The sequence below is a fragment of the Contarinia nasturtii genome, unplaced genomic scaffold (assembly GCF_009176525.2).
Source record: "Contarinia nasturtii isolate CC-2019 unplaced genomic scaffold, AAFC_CNas_1.1 Cnas_scaffold_414, whole genome shotgun sequence".
Taxonomy (NCBI): Eukaryota; Metazoa; Arthropoda; class Insecta; order Diptera; family Cecidomyiidae; genus Contarinia; species Contarinia nasturtii.
This window is the reverse complement of record NW_022197768.1, coordinates 4,423,413-4,441,601: the sequence shown is the minus strand read 5'-3', so window position 1 is coordinate 4,441,601 and position 18,189 is coordinate 4,423,413. Positions and strand designations below refer to the sequence as shown.

General features: G+C 34.2%; 1 protein-coding gene across 6 annotated transcripts in view; it reads left to right on the top strand.

Annotated features, from left to right (window-relative positions):
• Nucleotides 1-17,940, top strand: part of LOC116338929 (G protein alpha o subunit) — a 43,917-nt gene extending 25,977 nt beyond the window's left edge. For all 6 annotated transcript variants that reach the window (XM_031764507.1, XM_031764508.1, XM_031764512.1 and 3 more), the window contains exons 6-9: nucleotides 15,846-15,974; nucleotides 16,057-16,186; nucleotides 16,434-16,587; nucleotides 16,883-17,940. In XM_031764507.1, the coding sequence (XP_031620367.1) occupies nucleotides 15,846-15,974; nucleotides 16,057-16,186; nucleotides 16,434-16,587; nucleotides 16,883-17,070 (601 nt within the window). In that variant the 3' untranslated portion in view covers nucleotides 17,071-17,940. The remainder of the gene's footprint in view (nucleotides 1-15,845; nucleotides 15,975-16,056; nucleotides 16,187-16,433; nucleotides 16,588-16,882) is intronic.
• The last annotated feature ends 249 nt before the right edge of the window (nucleotides 17,941-18,189 follow it).

The window sequence follows — 18,189 nt, the reverse complement described above, 5'->3', positions numbered from 1 at the left end:
TTCCATGCAACACATTTTCAGTATCAGAACAAAAGTGCGAATGCAAGCGCGCGCTCACGCTATCGAGCGCATGGAGCACACATTGCACATAAAACTGCAAGTAAGCAGCAAAATGGTTGTGGGAAAAAGCCATTAGACAAACTAATGACACTCGTTGACTTTGTCTATCTTGTTGTGTGTATTATTGTGGTTATAAAATGCAGTAGAGTTGGCGCGCAGGGCCCAACAACAAGTGAAAGTAATTGCTGAAGAAATTGGTACAAAAAAAACACACTTCTTCAGTTCACTTCGGTTTTCAAGCGTTGTTGTTTTCTTTAGTTAGTTCATTCGTTTGTTTGTGACGTCGTGTGTGCATCATTATCTCACTCTATCGCATTTATACATGGTGCTTTCTCGGTACATTTTGATGATCGTGCTCGAGCGCGCACATCACATCACACACGCCCGGCCATCATGACTAAGTGTATTCTATGATGTGATGTACGGCATTTGTGTATATTTCTTATTTCCATTTTAATTCAATATAAAAGTCGTACATATTACGCATCACCAGCCTGAAATGTATGTATTTTATTCTCTGTTGACTTGCGACTGTGGCCAAAACTGAAAATTTGAACTTAACATTACAAGAAAAGCAGATTGATGTATAATGTGAACTACTTTGATCGGTATGGCATGCACAGCGTGTGCGTCTGGACTGGGGTCTGGCTTATTGTCACAAGTGAAATGAGACAGCCTCAAGTGTTTTCATAACTTTTCTCTTTCTCAACATACATCGGCACTCAAGCAAATACAAGCGAACAAGAAACGACATGATGAGCGACATTAAAAAAAAAACATAATGCGCTTGTGCGAATGAAAACGCGCACGAGCACACAACCGATACCAACCCAAATAAAAATAACAGCAAAACGTGAAAAAAAGCGCAAATAAAAATGAAAATATAGCTTAAATATCAAAAAAGAAGCGCACATCAAGATTTAAAGTGCGATATACGCAATTTTACAATAAACACCAACAAAAAATGGAGAAGATGAAAATTGTATGAACAACGAAAAAGAAAAGAAAAAAAAATCAGTTATGAAAATAAGAAGCAAAAATGAACACAAAAAAAGATTCGAAAAAAATAACTCATCCAACAAACATGAAGAAGAAGCAATAAGAAATCTCAACAGCCTACAGCACAATGTATTTATTTGCTAAGCAGTTGTATGTCGCACAGCATTTCATCGCGTGCACATTGAATGTATGCAGTTGATTTCATCGTTAAATCATGTATCACATTTGGTAAAATATTTGAGCATCGCAATGTCGGGGCTGTGCAAGTGGCCGGTGACAGCAGCAGCAGCAGCACAAATCATCCAAAAAAATTTGAATGAAAATGAAGTTTTTTATAGAATGTGTAAGAAATCTCATGTGCTTGAATGCATATATTACATACATTACAAAGATATTGCAAACGTAGCGAACTGAGAGAAGTGTGCACTTGGAGAATGTCGAAATCTTGCTGAAGAAATTTATCTTACTTATTATGTCAACTATGGGTTATGCCGCTCATGATTCTGATCAGGTGGCGGGCGCTCTTAAGCATTGTAGCATCTCAAGTGAAGGCGATATGAATAAAAAGAGAAAGAGAGAATGAAACGGGTAAACAAAGTGAGTTAAACTCACTGTCATTGCATGTTTATTTGCTCAGTTCATGACATATAAACCTACTCTTTGATTATCCATTGGATTGCAATGCAACAATGCAAACGAAGACATTGGATTCGTACATCACTTTTTGCCTTCAACTTAATTTCAATCTATACACTTCGATGCAATTCGAATCGGTTTTTATACCTTTTGTTTGCGCAAAGATATTTAAATTTTTTGTGTTTTTTCGTCATTGTTGTTGTTGTTGTATCGATGAACACAAAAAGCGTGCACATGTTCGCTCATTCAGGGTGTATATCTTTTGTACAAACACAAAACAAAATGTACATATATGTGATAAAAGACGATTGCATTAATGTAGACATGGCCGATAATTGTGATGATATGCCATAAGTTGTATTAAATGGATGCCACATTCTCTGTCATTTATGCGAAATGGGTAGCGTTTATGTGTGTTTCTTAATTTTGCATTCTATTACTAAAAATGCACGATTCATGCACAATCCATCCATTTGATGATCTAACAAATGTGGTGTTTATTAAATTGTAAATTGTATTCGATTTGCCATTCGGTGTGATGCAATTTCTCTGCCATAAAATCTAATATCGTATTCAAAAATGTTAACAAATGTTCGAGTTGCATAGTCGTGTTCGCTTTCATGCAAAAAAAAATGTTTGTGATTGTTCTTATCGAATTTGTAGCCAAGTTGCGCATTGAAAAATTGACGAGACATTATTCATTCGTGGCACATATATAGGTAAAGTGCATTAAATGACAATAAAATGTGCACTCCTAATCTTTCATTGGTGTGACAAGTGAATGTTATTTGCTATTCGTCGATGCTGCAGCATGTGTGCTGTTGATGATTTGACTTGGTGTTTTTCTATCATCTTCCGTTGTAATAAAATGCCATCAAGTTATTTGAAGCATAGTAAATGATCGAAAGCAAATCCACCACGATTCGATGTACAACAAAATAAAAGAATAATCGAAACAATAACATATGATAAATGCGAACGAAAAATCGCATGATTTTCGAATATATTTATTTTTTACATTGTCACCTTTAAGCCAATAATTCACTTGTTTGTTTCACATTCGATTATGTAATGTGCCTTGTGTGTGATTTTTCAATGAAGCAACGCAAAGAAATGAGAAGAAAAAGAAATGATCGCCGCACAGAAAGCATGCATAGTCAATTGAAATGATGAAGAAGAGTACGACACATTACTCAGGCGAATGGGTGTTTGTGTGACACAAGCTCAACAGACCCACTGTCACTAATCGAATTTGATTTACAATTATTGTCATTCGACGATGTCGTTTTTTACTCTCTTCTTTGCGCGACCAACCAGAAATTACGCCCGCCATCATAATTGATGCTGCACAGTTTCGCACCAATTCTCTCTGTCTTTCGTGTCTCCATCTTCAATGCGATCGATCGACCACATCAAATGATGTAATTGGCATTCAATACCCATGAGAAATTTTCTAAATTTATTACAGTTTTTTTTGTGTTTGTGTATCAATTGATATTAGTCGTATAGAATATTCACTGGAATTCTTTTTTTTTCTTCTCCCGCATCATATTGTCACCCAATGCAAATAAAATCGTGTGTACATTTCGAATGTTTGTGTATTCTGCACATTTTCATGCTAAAATTGGCTATTTATTTGTGCTTTAATAAATATTTATGGCAAACCATACTCGTTACATACATATACACGAAATCGATGTGATTTCTTTTATCATTGAACACCTTCAGCATGATTTTCAATGTCATTAGCAAATGGACGCGTCTGAATAGAAGAGAAGAAAAAAATAACAGCATTATTGTTACTGTTTGTGGCCAAAAAAATTTGAAGACGAAACCGAAATTGGTAAACGACAAACCAGAGAAAGAGAGACAGAGAAAAAAGCGGCTATTATATAACATTGTATTTGAATAAGTGCTTGAAGCACTTCTCTTCTCTACAAACATTGTCGGTAATGACGTCGTTGACGATGACGATCCCGAATGCGTCTGTGGGAACAAAACTATTTGCTTTTTGTTCGCGCACTTTGCTGTCAGGAAATTCAATTATCCAAACATTGGAAATGGAATTCACACATTTTGAATCATCGCCAATTTTTCCATACGGTTTTCCAGCACATTTTCCATTCCGTCACACAAAGTGACGAAAAAAGAGAGAGAGAAAGGGAGCCAAAAATGTAACTTGCGCACAACATTGCTGAAAAATTCGTTTTTCCTCAATTTATTAACGCTTGATAAATATATGAATGCGTTTCGGTGAAGAGATAAGAGGTTAAGCAGTTTCCGATATACCAATTGGCCAATATTATAATTGATAATTTTAGCCACCATTGCCACCAATAACATCCATGCGTATTGAAATAGAGAATGGTCATTTCTTATGAATTTGAAAACGATTTTATCGTCAGCTCTTTATTTGTTCAATGAAAATAGAATGAATACATTTTTGGCTTGGTAAATTTGTCGTTTCAATTTTTGTTGTTATTGTCGCATACAAATATTTGATCAATCATGTGTCATCGATTCGGGTCAAATTCGAAGTAGCTGGCCGTTTTTGTTGGTTTATCTATTTGTTGAATATTTTAAAAATGAATAATCAGTACGACCTATATCGATTTGTTTACTGATCAATGGGCACGTATTAAGACAGTTGGAAAAAAGAAAAGCACATTATTACATGGAAAACAAAACACATTTTTTCTGCTCCTTTTCATGTTGTGGTTGTTTTTTTTATTATTTTGGTCTGTCACACAATAGATGTTGTGGCAACCATCAGAAAATGTGGTTCTGAGGGTAATTAATTTTTTTGCCATATTTTTTCCTTCATATTAATTCAATAACGTTAATGCGGCTTTTTTAAAGCAACAAATAAAAACGACATCAAAGTTAATTCTTTTGTAATTACTCGTTTGTGCACGTAGGCACAAATGCCATACAAAAGTACATCAACAAACCATCTTCCGTGAAAAAAAAAAAACGGTTTTATTCAGTTAAACCACAAAACCGTTTTGTCGACTGCAATTTGCCCGTTACCATAATAATAGCAACGTTGGTTTGTTCAAATCTCTATGAATCGGATATTTCATATGTTTTGATAGCAAAATGTTGGTCGCACTGTGCAATGTGTATTTATGCGACTCATACGGATGCATAGTTGTTTGGCTTTGCTGACGCTTACATAATCGATAAGTAAAGCGAAAATACGCGATGCGAATAAGCGTGAATCATGAAATAGAAAATTTTTTGAGTTTGATGCAGAGCTTCATTATTTACGAGGCTATTTTCATTTGCAAATTGAATGAACATTTTAATTTTTCGTTTTTTCGTTGTTGTTTTATTACCCTTTTCCTCTTTCTTTTCGATTGTAAAGGCATATAGAACTAAACCGTTTACAGGTATATGAGCAATTTCCATGCAGCGATTCATAATTAATTACAAATTAGTATGGCTGTTAAAGTGATAAAAGCGACTAGACAGATTTAATGAACGATTACAATTTAATTTGATATTCGTTTCCCTTCAATACATACCTCGTCGATGGTCTGTACACTGTACACCATCGACATATACCATTTTTATTTCATATTTTTCATCGAAAATGAAAAAGAAAGTAAGGAATCAAAGTGTCAACAATATTCCAGCATATATATGGCGTTATTGATGATATGCATGGATTAGAAATGTCTCAACAAAATCTCAGGTCCTCCGGAAATTTTTAGAAACAAGAGTAAGAGACACATTTTTTTCAAGACACGTTCATTCACATATATTATGTGTCATCAGATGATATGAGCGCAAATATTTAAATTGGCAAAATTCCCAATCCAGTTTTCGCGCAACGAAAAAAAAAAGAAACAGAAAAGAAAACACATTCTCTTGTTCTGCATAACTCGTGCGATTCTTGATTAATATGTTGTCCATAAATTTCTTCAAATGCTTCAGTACACATTATGTATGAATATTTAAGTCACCGTCGTCTATGGTATTACGACAGTGCGCACACTACCATAACCGTATTGACAAAACTTCGGATGGATTTTTATTTTATTACGTGTTTGTTGTTTTTTATGTCAATTTGGAATCCATGGTATTTACATGAACTTAACATTCGAACGAAATAATTTTCATTATCAAGATTCTTCATTAAAATACCAACTTCATTTCATCGGAATGACAATAAACCAATGGCGAAAAGAAGTATAAGAGCGAAAAGTACACGCATTGAAGTAATTTTTTTTATCATGGTTTGTCTTCTGTTTGATTTTAGACGAACAATGAATGCTTTTACTTAATTTCTATTTTTAGCAAAGTAAAATCTAACATTTACAAAATGCCGACTCATTTGAATAAATTAAAAATCAATTCTAAATGACACACAGTTCAAATTGAAATCGAAAGACATAAGATCAGATAGATGATCATCAGACTGTCTTGAAACCGGTTTATTTATTTATAAAAGTCTCATTCGCAGAAGAATAATTGAAGAAGATAGACGAGAAACCTTTCTATTTTGCTACAAATGTGTGGATATAAGTCAATAAAATCAAAGGAAACAGAAAGTGTCTGGTTCGGTGTTTTCATAATTATAAAAAAATCGAATTGAATATTGGATATTCTATAGCTCGGTTTAGAACACGTTATGCAAAAAAGGTTCTTAACGCTAATAAAAAAATTATATAATCGTGGAGTAGCTACGTGACATCAACATTGTCAGTTCTATTTAAAGTGAGTTGAAAAAAAGTAAAAGTATGTACCCAGAATGGGTTTCATTTTTTTAACAAGATCAAATGCACTCTATACATGCATATTATTTCCGGTTCGCAAATATCGATGAATTTCGATAAATTAGAGAGGTTTTCTGCCGTATTTGCCACATATTGCTTCTCTGCCTCCAATTCAAATAAACACTTGGTTTTTCTATCGTTAAAAATGCGAAAGTCATTAATTATCGATGTTCGATTAGCAAAATGCTTCAAATTGTGACATAATGACTGATAAACGCCCTGCTGCTACAGCTGATGCTGTACTAATTAAATGAAAGATATACACTTGTTAAGATCGATTTCTTGTCATTTAAAGTAATTGAGAAGGTATTTAAGCGATAACGAAAAAAATAAACCCGTTTAATTTCATCGGCCAAATGAAACGGCCTACCCATATAACTCATTTGCGGAGTAATTTTGTCGATGACGGGACTGTGCGGAGTTCGGCGGAGATAGCATGCAAATGCTGTGTGTACGAGTGCAACAGCATTCTTTGCTGTTCATAGATTTATTTTCTCCAAACGAACATCTTAGTAGCCGTACACACAACTAAGTTACTAATCATCTGCGTAAGAATGATGCACATAGAAGTGCTGTTACCCTCGTACACACAGAGTTTGTATGTCATCTCCGCCAAACTCCGCACAGTCCCGCCACCGTCAAAATTACTCCGCAAATGAATTATATGGGTACTGACACAAACATTTATCTGATCTCTTATTCAATTTGAAAATGATAATGATTATGTGTCGTGGAGCAGATGTCATGAAATCTCAGGTACAGATTTGTTTAATTGCTTCCATCATTTTATAAATTACTCTTGCGGAAACCGTACGGGACAAATATGCCAAGAAAAAAATAATAAGAAGAAGAGAATGCAACAAAACTAAATAAATAACCAACACAAGCTAAATTCAACCGAATCATAATTCATCGATAATAGTTTTACAAGCAATTTCGTGTGTCAGGTTGGCGTTATACAAAATGATTTACTATCATCATATATGCTTCTGTATGGTTGTTGTTTTTTTTTTGTGCGTTTCCTCGTGTCATTTTTCGTGTGTGTACTTGCCGCGAATACAAAACGTGAATTTTCCCATCGGGTATTATGTAATTCAATCGGCTGCAATTCGGAACTAAGCAACATTTTTTTCAAATCTATAGTTTTTATGTGACACGCGTTATTTTCATTTGAAATTCGAGTGCATATTGAGCAATGGATCAGCACGTTATCTCCGATCGAACCGACATATAGCCAACGGCAACTTATAATAATCAAATCACATGCAATATGCGAAATTATTCGGAAATTCTCTTTCTCTATGTGTATATCGGTGGTTGCTTCTCTCTCTATATATATATCTCTTTGTTTGCCATCCTAGCTCTTTAAACAATCGTTTCAACGCCATTGTCTGATAATTAAATTTCACACGTTAAACTGATTATTGAACGGTTCCTTTTTCGTATGTATATGTGTGTCAAACACACAATTTGTTGCTAATGAAAATCACGGTCTTATGTTAATCTTCACGCATTATATCATACATTTTGTGTTGCTGGACTGCTACAATTATGTATATTTGGATAGATATATGTTTAAGTGTTTCGACACAGCACAATTTTCATCGTAGAAAAAAAAATGATAGAGACGGTGAATACAATAAAAAAAAGATGAAACAATATCTAAACGCAACAGCAAAATGCGATGGAACAATAAACGAGGGAATTCATTTATTGGTTGTAATTTAATTTTCGGAACTACAAAAAGATCAGCAATGGAAGAAGAAAAAAATATCGCGCCAACGAATTCGTTCGCTTATTTGTTGTTTGGTGTGTTGTTGGTTTTTCTCTTGTTGGTTATCAGTGTCGGCCGATCTGATCGGACTGAATTTAAAGTACCGACAACGAGGCAATATACAACGATGTGTCTCGTATGTTGAATAATCAACGCAGAGAATAAAACAGCAGACGCGACCATCAACGAAAATTGAACATTGTTGGTTAGTATTGTCATCATTGACAATGGGGAAGCTGATATTGTGTATGCTCGTTATTTTGTGCCCGCAACAAACAATTCGTTGAGATTTGAAATATCTCAATTCAGCAAAAAAAAAAGTGAGTGTGAGAAGCGTAGAAATAAAATTGTCCGACGACAATGACAAAATACGGTCACCAGACAACAAAAACCGACCACATAAATACACGCACCACAAATTCAATCATATCAACATTTAACTCGACGCACAAAACTAGCGAAGAATTTAAAACAAACCAATGTTGTTGATTTTTTTTCTGCGTTCGGTAGCATTCGGATTCGACACAAAATCTCTGTTGTATCATATAATTTCGGTTATACACACACACACATTTCCTGCATCATTTTTATCTATGTGCAAATCAGATGAGTTTGTATTACGATTATTATTGTCGTTTATTGTTAATAATTCAATCTAATCCATGGCATACACATTTGAAATCGGTTCGAAACTGTTCAACTAATCGACCGAACTACATGAAGGCGCATACAGTTCTTCGTGTGTTTCTTTCTTCTTCTTCTTCTTTTTTTCATAAAATAGCCCAATTCAAGCTATTATCAATTTTTGAAGACAATATATCAACGCACGAAAAGCTCGCGAGTAAAGGCGGCGTATATTTTATCGATCGATGCCGCGCACATTTTTCCGAATTATGAAAGCAAAACGGACGCATAACTAGTTTCTGTATATGTGCGTTTAAGCGCTGGCGCTCTTTTCCTTTCATTTAATGAAATGATTTGCTCGCAAAAGAAAAAAATAAAATAATGTTGCTTTCATGTCTAGTGATATTTATTCTTTTATACACACGATAAACATCACCTACGAGCTCATTTACATAAATATGTTTGTGCATGGTGGATATTATAATGTGTGTATGCAATTCAATTCACGGAGAGTCATATACCGAAGTCATAGTCATAAATAGTTAATCGTACTTCCCATTTAGACGCCAAATATTCTCGCAATGACTCAACAGTACAAAGAGGGAGAGTGTACAAAATGATACTATAGAGCAAAGAGGCAATGCATATCAAACCGCGACAAAATTTAATATACTTATAACAACAAGAAACGTATTTTTTTTATGTATGTGAGTGTGTATGAGCCACAAATCCTGTGAATTATCAACAGTGCGTGCTGATGTTTGTACACACACACATATATAAATGGTGCCAAAAGCCAAACCGAACGATGGTATAAAATAAGAGAATCCTTGTAAAACCTCAGAAAAAGAGCAAAACAACGACACATTTTAAAACATCACGAACGAAAAATCAAAATATGATAGTCATATCGTGCATTCACAACAAGTCGATAAGCGCAGAATTAGTATAACAAATGCGAAAGAAAAAGCAGAAAATTGTGTGTATGTGTTTAATAATCGTTTAGCAAACAAGAGCATTACGAAGAAAATGGTCTCCGCGTGCACAAAACACACATAATATACTTCTTATTTTGTCCTGAACCTATTTAAATAATAAATATGCATAACTTTTGGTTCCAATTTAACGCCAACCTTAAGTACTTATAATTCAAACAAGTTTGTGTTGTTTTTTTTCTCTCTTATCCTTTGCTATTTATAAAAAAGTGGCACAAGAACCTTCTCACAAGAATATGAATAACATAATCATTTCGCATTCTCTCGTAATACATTTCTTTCTCATTTATATGTTGAACGACTATTTGTGGGTAATGTTTCAGCGGACATATGCAAATAAAAAGGGTTTTTTTTTTCTTACACAACAGTAATCTCGATAAAATAACATTTGAAAGGTAATTCACGGATTTTTGCAACAACCGAGTCGCATCCAATAAAGATTCGTAATGCGCGTGCGCTCGACAAATGAACAATCTTAGTTTTGATGGTGAACGTTACTTATGTCACCAAAAAACAAAATGAAATGAATGGCTGTTTAGCGCTTCATTTCCGTATTTCAAATCAGAATCTGTCGGTGGAATTGTGCAATCTATTATAACGTATTTAATGAGTCGAATCGTCTCAATTGGTCAGCGAATGTCACGTAACATAGATACAAAATAAAAATAAGCGAACGTGTAATCAGGAGGAGGTGGATTCTTGAATTACTTCCAATCTTCATGCAACATCGAATCGTTCGTATATATTAGTTCACGTAATGACGACGAACAAGAAGAAGAAAAAAAAAATGTAATAAATAAAATAACAACAGCAAAATTCATTTTAATTTTACCTTGTATAAGATGTATCGACATTGCGTTGGTCGTCGAAGCACACACACAAACATCTTGAAAATAATTTGACGGTTGCATTGGCCGAGCAAGCAAACGGACGCGTGCGTCACAACACAGCCAAATGCAATCGCTTAAAAAAAGATGTATACGAACTAACAACTATAAGACGATTAATGTAACGAATCAAATTGCAATCGATTCGCAATATAAATACAATTGCAAACCATAAATATGAATTCTATTGAGCGTTTGTGCATATATGTATAAACATTTCGCAGTGCGTTCACTTGTAAACAAACGTGCTTTTCTTTTGCTCACCGTTGTTTCTTCTTTTCGTCTTGGGTTTTGCAATTCCCATTACAAAATCATCAAATCACTGCATAAAAACAAGAGCGATATGATTGAAGAAGAAGAGAAAAAGAAGAAGCAACAGCAGCGGCAAAAACTGAAGAAAAAAGAAGCAAGAAAAAACCACAACAAACGCGCACACACACACACACACACATGAAAATAAAAAACGAAGCATAGAAAACCGTGACGATACCACACAACGGACACTATCAATGCGTATGGATTACATATTCAATTACATTCGGCACATGCTCTGGCGAATCTCTGCGAATACTGACCGCGAATAATGCACGCATTCAATTTGAAATTGTAAACTGTCTAGTTAACGATCGCATAACAAAAAAAAAACGGCTAAAACCAAAAGAAAAGCTATATTATTCAAAGAAAACTCGAATGCGATAACGCATTGAAGGTTATGTAAGACTTCTTTTTTTCCTTAAAAAATGTGTTGTTGATGTTGTTGTTGTTTTTTTTTGTTTCTGTTCCGTGCACTCACATTAATATTTGCAACAAGCATATCGACTGTAAACAAGCACACAACATACAATTTTATGTGCAAATTCAGAATCTACCCGCCCGAAATAAAAATGAAAATAAACACAATACATGAAATCGAACAAAAACGAAACAAGTGAGAATTGCAAATGCAGGTCGAAAAGCAAATGAATCGTTACATGAAAGTGAACATTTGATTAGGTTTTTGTTCTATTTCGCAAAAATCGTATTCCAATCATAAAGAAAGACGGGAAAAACACACATATGACATCCAACACGATGAAGCCTATCACGGATCTGCCACTAGAATGAATTGCTAGCGCAATCGGGCATGAATAGAAAATACTGACTGTAAAACACACACACACAACAAAAAATCGACATAATGTCAAAAGCGCACTCACAATTGCCAACCAACTTCAATAAGTAGCAATAACAATAACAAAGAAAAAGAATAATGAACAAACAAAAAAAAAATCAAATTTGAGTTGAATGGATTTTCAAGTCAGCCATGCGATAGATATACAATAACAACAGTGATTTGTCTTGATTGTCAAAACTGCTCTCGACTGACTAAACTTCGAGATTGGATTTTTGTTTTATTTGTATTTTGGCGCCTTTTCTTTTGCACAATTCATCGCCCAGATAGACACATTAGTCATAATGGGAATGGCAAACAACAAAGCCACACAAAATATTCTACTGACCCACAAAACTTGGCACGACGAAAATCACATTTTCAATTTCATTTTCACATCGGACGCTTTAATTTATTTATTTAGCTTTTGTGTGCGTGTGTGATGAACTTTTACGCAACTTTTGTGTGATAAATTAATTGCCATTTATTTTGTCAGATCATTATGAATGGGAATTGGGCATCGATCATTATATTGTAGTGGCGCACAAGACGTTTGGTACTGAATTAATCGGCCAGCAAATATGTGCGCACATACACTACATTTGGCCTGTTTAATTCGCTTTATGAATCGGTATTTGAAGTTTGAATGAACGTGCGCTTTTGCATGTATATATTTGCGATGAGTACTACGTAATCGTGCTTGTTCGCTGTGCGATTGTTTCACATTGTGTTCATGCTTTTTCGTCTTGTAGTTCATTCGGTTTTCTTGTTCACAGTTCCGATTATGTAATCGTTTGGAATATGCCACCATGCAATGGAAAAACAAAAGTAATCCATGCCCGTGCGATGAGTTTAATAGCGCACGAAAAAAAAAGTGAAAAGAATTTTTACTTAATCTAGTCTTTGATCGGTTGACTGATTGAAAGTCGAAAGCAACCACAAACAATGCAGAAAAAAAAACAGCTACAAGAAACAAGTTGAAAAAAAAGAGAAATAAAATATCATGCCGATTATATCTCGGGGCATTACATTTGCTGTCCAATTCCGCTTTGTTCTGTTTGAGTTTTGTAGATTTACCGATTATACCACTGGAAAAATGAAGAAGCAACCGATTTTATTTTATAAAAGCATTGACTTTGATGTGGTTTTTCTTGTAGCTGTTTTTTCCTCTCTCTCCTTCTCTCTCTCTCTCTGTCATCATTTTGTGCATTTCGGCAATGACGGTTAGTCCAGCCGGTTTCGGGTTGAAAAACAACAAATGCCCATTTACCCGTTTCGGTTTTTTTCCATTTTGTTTGTTTGTGTGTGTGTGTTTTTGCTCACATTTTGAAATTTTGAAATCATTCGAACCAATTCAAAATTCAATTAAAAATTCTACTATTGTAGCCAAAGCGATTGCGACTGCTCAGTAGCGGCGATTTGACGCCAAAACTAATTACCATTGAAATGTTACGTGTACTTCGACATTCTTATTTCGTGCCATTTATGCTTTTTTGTTCGCTTCAACTTCATATCTTGAATAGGCAATTATTTCAGACGGCGATTTAGTTCCCCTTGTTGTTTCGTCTCAATGTGTAAATCAATTACGCCATTCCTTTGTAAGGCTCTTTTGTGCGCCGATGATGGAGTTCACGTAATTTCTCTATTTACCAATAATTTTCTAGAGAGAAACAAAAAAGAAATTAAAAATGATTACATTATAATATAACCTAGTTATGATAATGCCACAAGCGAATAAGAGAGGAAAATTCAAAAATAATAAGGAAACTTTTTGTCCCATTTGAAAATGTGGGAAGAGAGATTGTATCGATACGCAGCACACATATGGCGCGCAACATACAAAATACCGAGTCGTGAGCATAAAATCTTTTGATATTAAATTATAAATTCGAATGCATAAGCTAACCAATGTGATTTGGCGACACTTGAATATAAAGGAACATTGTCTGCAACATGATTGCACCAATGGCGCCATTTTCCACAATCGTACAACAACTTATATTATTTGCCATGCAATCTTCATATGACTCTTTCAAATACACACTGAAAATATGAAATAAATCTATATGTGTACATATATCGAAACAAAAAAGGTTCTTCAATGAATAGAAAAAAAAGCCCTCGCAAAACGGAAACTCTTCGATTAACATAACGTGCATTGTTAATTTAAAGCAATGCAGAGTAACTGTATTTGCCATCAATAAAATATCATGTTCCATATTTTGTTGCGCCAGTGTGTAATCAGTGCACTGAATGTGTGTAAATCGAGTATGCACCCAAGAGAGAGAGAGACAGAGAGAGAGAGAGAGAGAGAGAGAGAGAGAGAGAGAGAGTAAGTGCGTGCTTTTTATTAATTGTATGTCGATATATGCATTAATTGGCTGGCCTGACTTTGGGCTAGATGCGTAATTTTATGCTTACTACATAATTCTGACTTGATTGTTGAAATGGCAAAATTCTGATTTTTTTTGGTTTGCTGTTCATGCATATGTTCACAATGGATATTTGTTGATATAATAAGGTGCTTCATTTATTCGAAAAGGACTCTTATTGTAGTTGTTGTAACGGTTATATTCTGTCGTTGTTGTTTTGTTCACACCTATTTCCACTTATCACATTCGCGTTTTGTGTGCGTATCGCATTCACATTTTTGTTGTTGTTGTGTTAGTGGACGTGCGTAAATTGTTCACATGCTCACACGTTCCACTAATTGAATGTCATTGTGAATGATTGTCTGGTTTGGTTGCTTCAGCTGGTTGCCGATCGGGTGAATTTGTTTTTTTTTCTGTGATGTTGAGGTTGATTTCAATTGTTACCAATTATAAACATCTGCTTAACAAAATGTGTCAATATTATCAACTATCCGAATGTAGCACCAATTTCAATTAGCTAAGTGCAATTTCCCAATTACAAATTTCGATTCAACAAATATATGTCAAAGTTTTCACGTCACATCAATTAAATGGCTGTGGTTTTTATGTAACTGTGCACTGTTTATGGTTTCCTTTTTCTCCTCTATCTATCTCTCTCTCTATCTATCTCTCTCTCTCTCTCTCTCTCTCTCTCTCTCTCTCTCTGTGTGTGTGTGACTGCCTCTCTTCCTCGCTCAAGCGTGCCGGTGATTCAAATGCATCCGAATCCTTTTGGGCATGTTCACGTGTGCAAAGCAGTTGGTGCTCCTTATGTTTACAATCCAATTAGAAATTCAAGCAATGACAACTTATTATTATTGGAATAATGATTGTGATTTTCGTCGTTTCCATCATCCTTTTCATATGAGTTTCATATTTATTTCGTACTCTTGCTCTGAATTCCATTTCCGTTCGTGATGCCAATTATAAATTTCAATCGATTAACATGGATTTTCAATTTGACTTGAAGTTTTGATTTCTCGTATAGTAAGTTTTAGTATCGCTTCTCACAAATGATATTGACGTAATTTGCATTTGTTACGAATTGAATTGTGAGAGTGTCAGTTGATTTCAACATTGACAACACTCACTTTTATGTACAATTCTATCTCTCTCGTTCTCTTTCTAAGTTCAACAGAACAAAAAAAGTTCTGAAGCAGCAAATGGTTTTTGTCATGGATAAAAAGAGAACAAATAGCATTTTGAATATGAACGACAATATTTTATGGCCAGAATAAAAAATGTGTGCATGTACGTTTGGAGCACCGCATACGAGTCATGCCATAGGCGTGGTTAAATACGTACACATAAAATCAATAAGCAGACCGCATGTTGCGAATGAAAATACGCTCGACATTTCATAGACTCTAATAGAGCTTAACCTTTGACCAATATGATTTGAACTAAAATGGTTGACCCAACTTGAATTTGAACTAATTTAATTTTTTATTTTTATTTTTATTTATATGCAACCGTATGCAACACTTCTAAACCCATCCATATTGTTTCCATTCGTTTTTATTTACAGTTTCTTGGACGATTTAGATCGATTAGGAGCTAAAGATTATCAACCGACCGAACAAGATATCTTACGAACAAGAGTGAAAACTACTGGAATAGTTGAAGTACACTTTTCATTTAAGAATCTAAACTTTAAGTAAGTTCATTCAGGCACGCAGCACATGTTTATTGAATGGAATTTGTTGGATTGTTTTTAACGAATTATTTACGTTTTGCAGATTATTCGATGTTGGTGGCCAGCGATCTGAGAGAAAGAAATGGATTCATTGCTTCGAAGATGTTACCGCAATCATCTTCTGTGTTGCAATGTCTGAATACGATCAAGTATTACATGAGGATGAAACTACGGTTTGTATTGCAATCATTTTATTATTTATGCGCATTTGCTTACATATGTTCACATATAGCATGTAAATAAGGCCAATTTCTAGTCTACTTCATTGCAAAGACTAGCAATCATTTCATGCTACTCGTTTATGTTTATTTTGTTGCAGTAGATTTTCTACATTTTGTTTTTTTTTTTTTCGTATTTGTAAATTAATTTATTCGACTTCATGTAAATTGTACGGTTTTTTTCCTCTTCTCACATTTACAGAACCGAATGCAAGAGTCCCTCAAATTATTCGATTCTATTTGCAATAACAAATGGTTTACGGATACATCAATTATCCTATTTTTAAATAAGAAAGATCTTTTCGAAGAAAAAATCCGTAAGAGCCCACTGACAATTTGTTTCCCTGAATACACAGGTAAGTGCTGCATTTCAATTGTAGCTACATCATCCGATATTTATCTAAAATGATTCAACATTCTAATTGGTTTCTTAATTTGTTATTTTTTTCTTCTTCTCTTTCTATTTCAAATCGTGTTTCGCTTCATATTCCCGTATACTTGGTGTATCGATTATGTTTCTATGTGCGCTCTCGTTCCTGTTTTCTCCGGAATTTATCAATGTATGTGTTTGTGCGCGCGCGCTCGTTCTATCGCTCAATTTTCTCATTTCACGAATTGGACATTCGTATGTGATGCATACCGGAAATGAAGGCGGTCAAGAATACGGCGAAGCGGCTGCCTACATACAAGCTCAATTCGAAGCTAAAAATAAATCCACCTCAAAAGAAATCTATTGTCACATGACTTGTGCAACCGATACCAATAATATTCAGTTTGTATTTGATGCGGTCACCGATGTTATCATAGCAAATAACCTTCGAGGCTGTGGTCTTTACTAAAGCAACATACAAAATTACAAAAATGAAGAGAACAAAACAAAAAAAAAAAGATGTTACAAATTAACCCTATTTAGACACACATAAAACAACTAAAACAAAAAAAAAAATAAGAACAAACCAACAACAAACAAGAAATTAAAAACGAAACTAAAGCAAAGCAAACCAAAAACAACACAAGCATTAAGAAAATCCAAAGTGAACAAAAATATCCACATACCAATGAAACATATACACTTTGAACAACAACAACAAAAAATCAGTTCCAACACGTCAATGAGGAGCAAAATCATTTATTTCAAAAAACAAAAATGCAGATGAAATGGAAAAGAACTAAAATAATTATAATGAAACATGAAGCCATTATGTATTATAATTGCATATTTATGTATTATAACATATTTTATATTTATATCACCAAAAGTCGTTGTTTAATTTCCATGGGATGCTCTGCTGAGTGAATGTGATTTGAAAATATTCGGTACTTTGACATTTGTGTTACGGTAATCGTTGATGTGTCTGTCACTCTCTCTCTGTGTGTGTGTGCCAACATGCCACGGTGCACCATTGATCAGACACACAAATCGATACCATCTGGATATCGGATTTTCTATAGTTCCGAATAATTGTCAACTTACCACCCGGTACGTACGTCCAGAACGAATTCAGAAGAACAGAAATATTCTTCAAATTACAAAAGCAAAGCTTTCATGTTTACATAATGAAATAATATTAAATTCATACGCAAACAAAAATGATTAACACACACAAACAAAATCAGTCGAAAAGAGGGAAACGTTACTTCATTAGCTATTCTATATATTACGTATAAGATCCGACGAAAGAAATTTGAAACAAAAACTAAAAAAAAAACAAATAAAATTCATCATACAGCCCATAAAAAACTTCAATAATATTTGTGAGGACTATAAATCGATTGAAAATGCAAAGAAAATTTGCACACACACTCTCTACATATATTTTCTTTCATTTAATATATTTTTTTTCTCTTGGGCGTCTGTTTTGGTTTCCATTTATTCAATAAAAAAAAATTTATATATAAAAAAATATAAATGTAAAGTTTTCGCAACATCCAATCAAAGGAAAAAAATATGAGAAAAA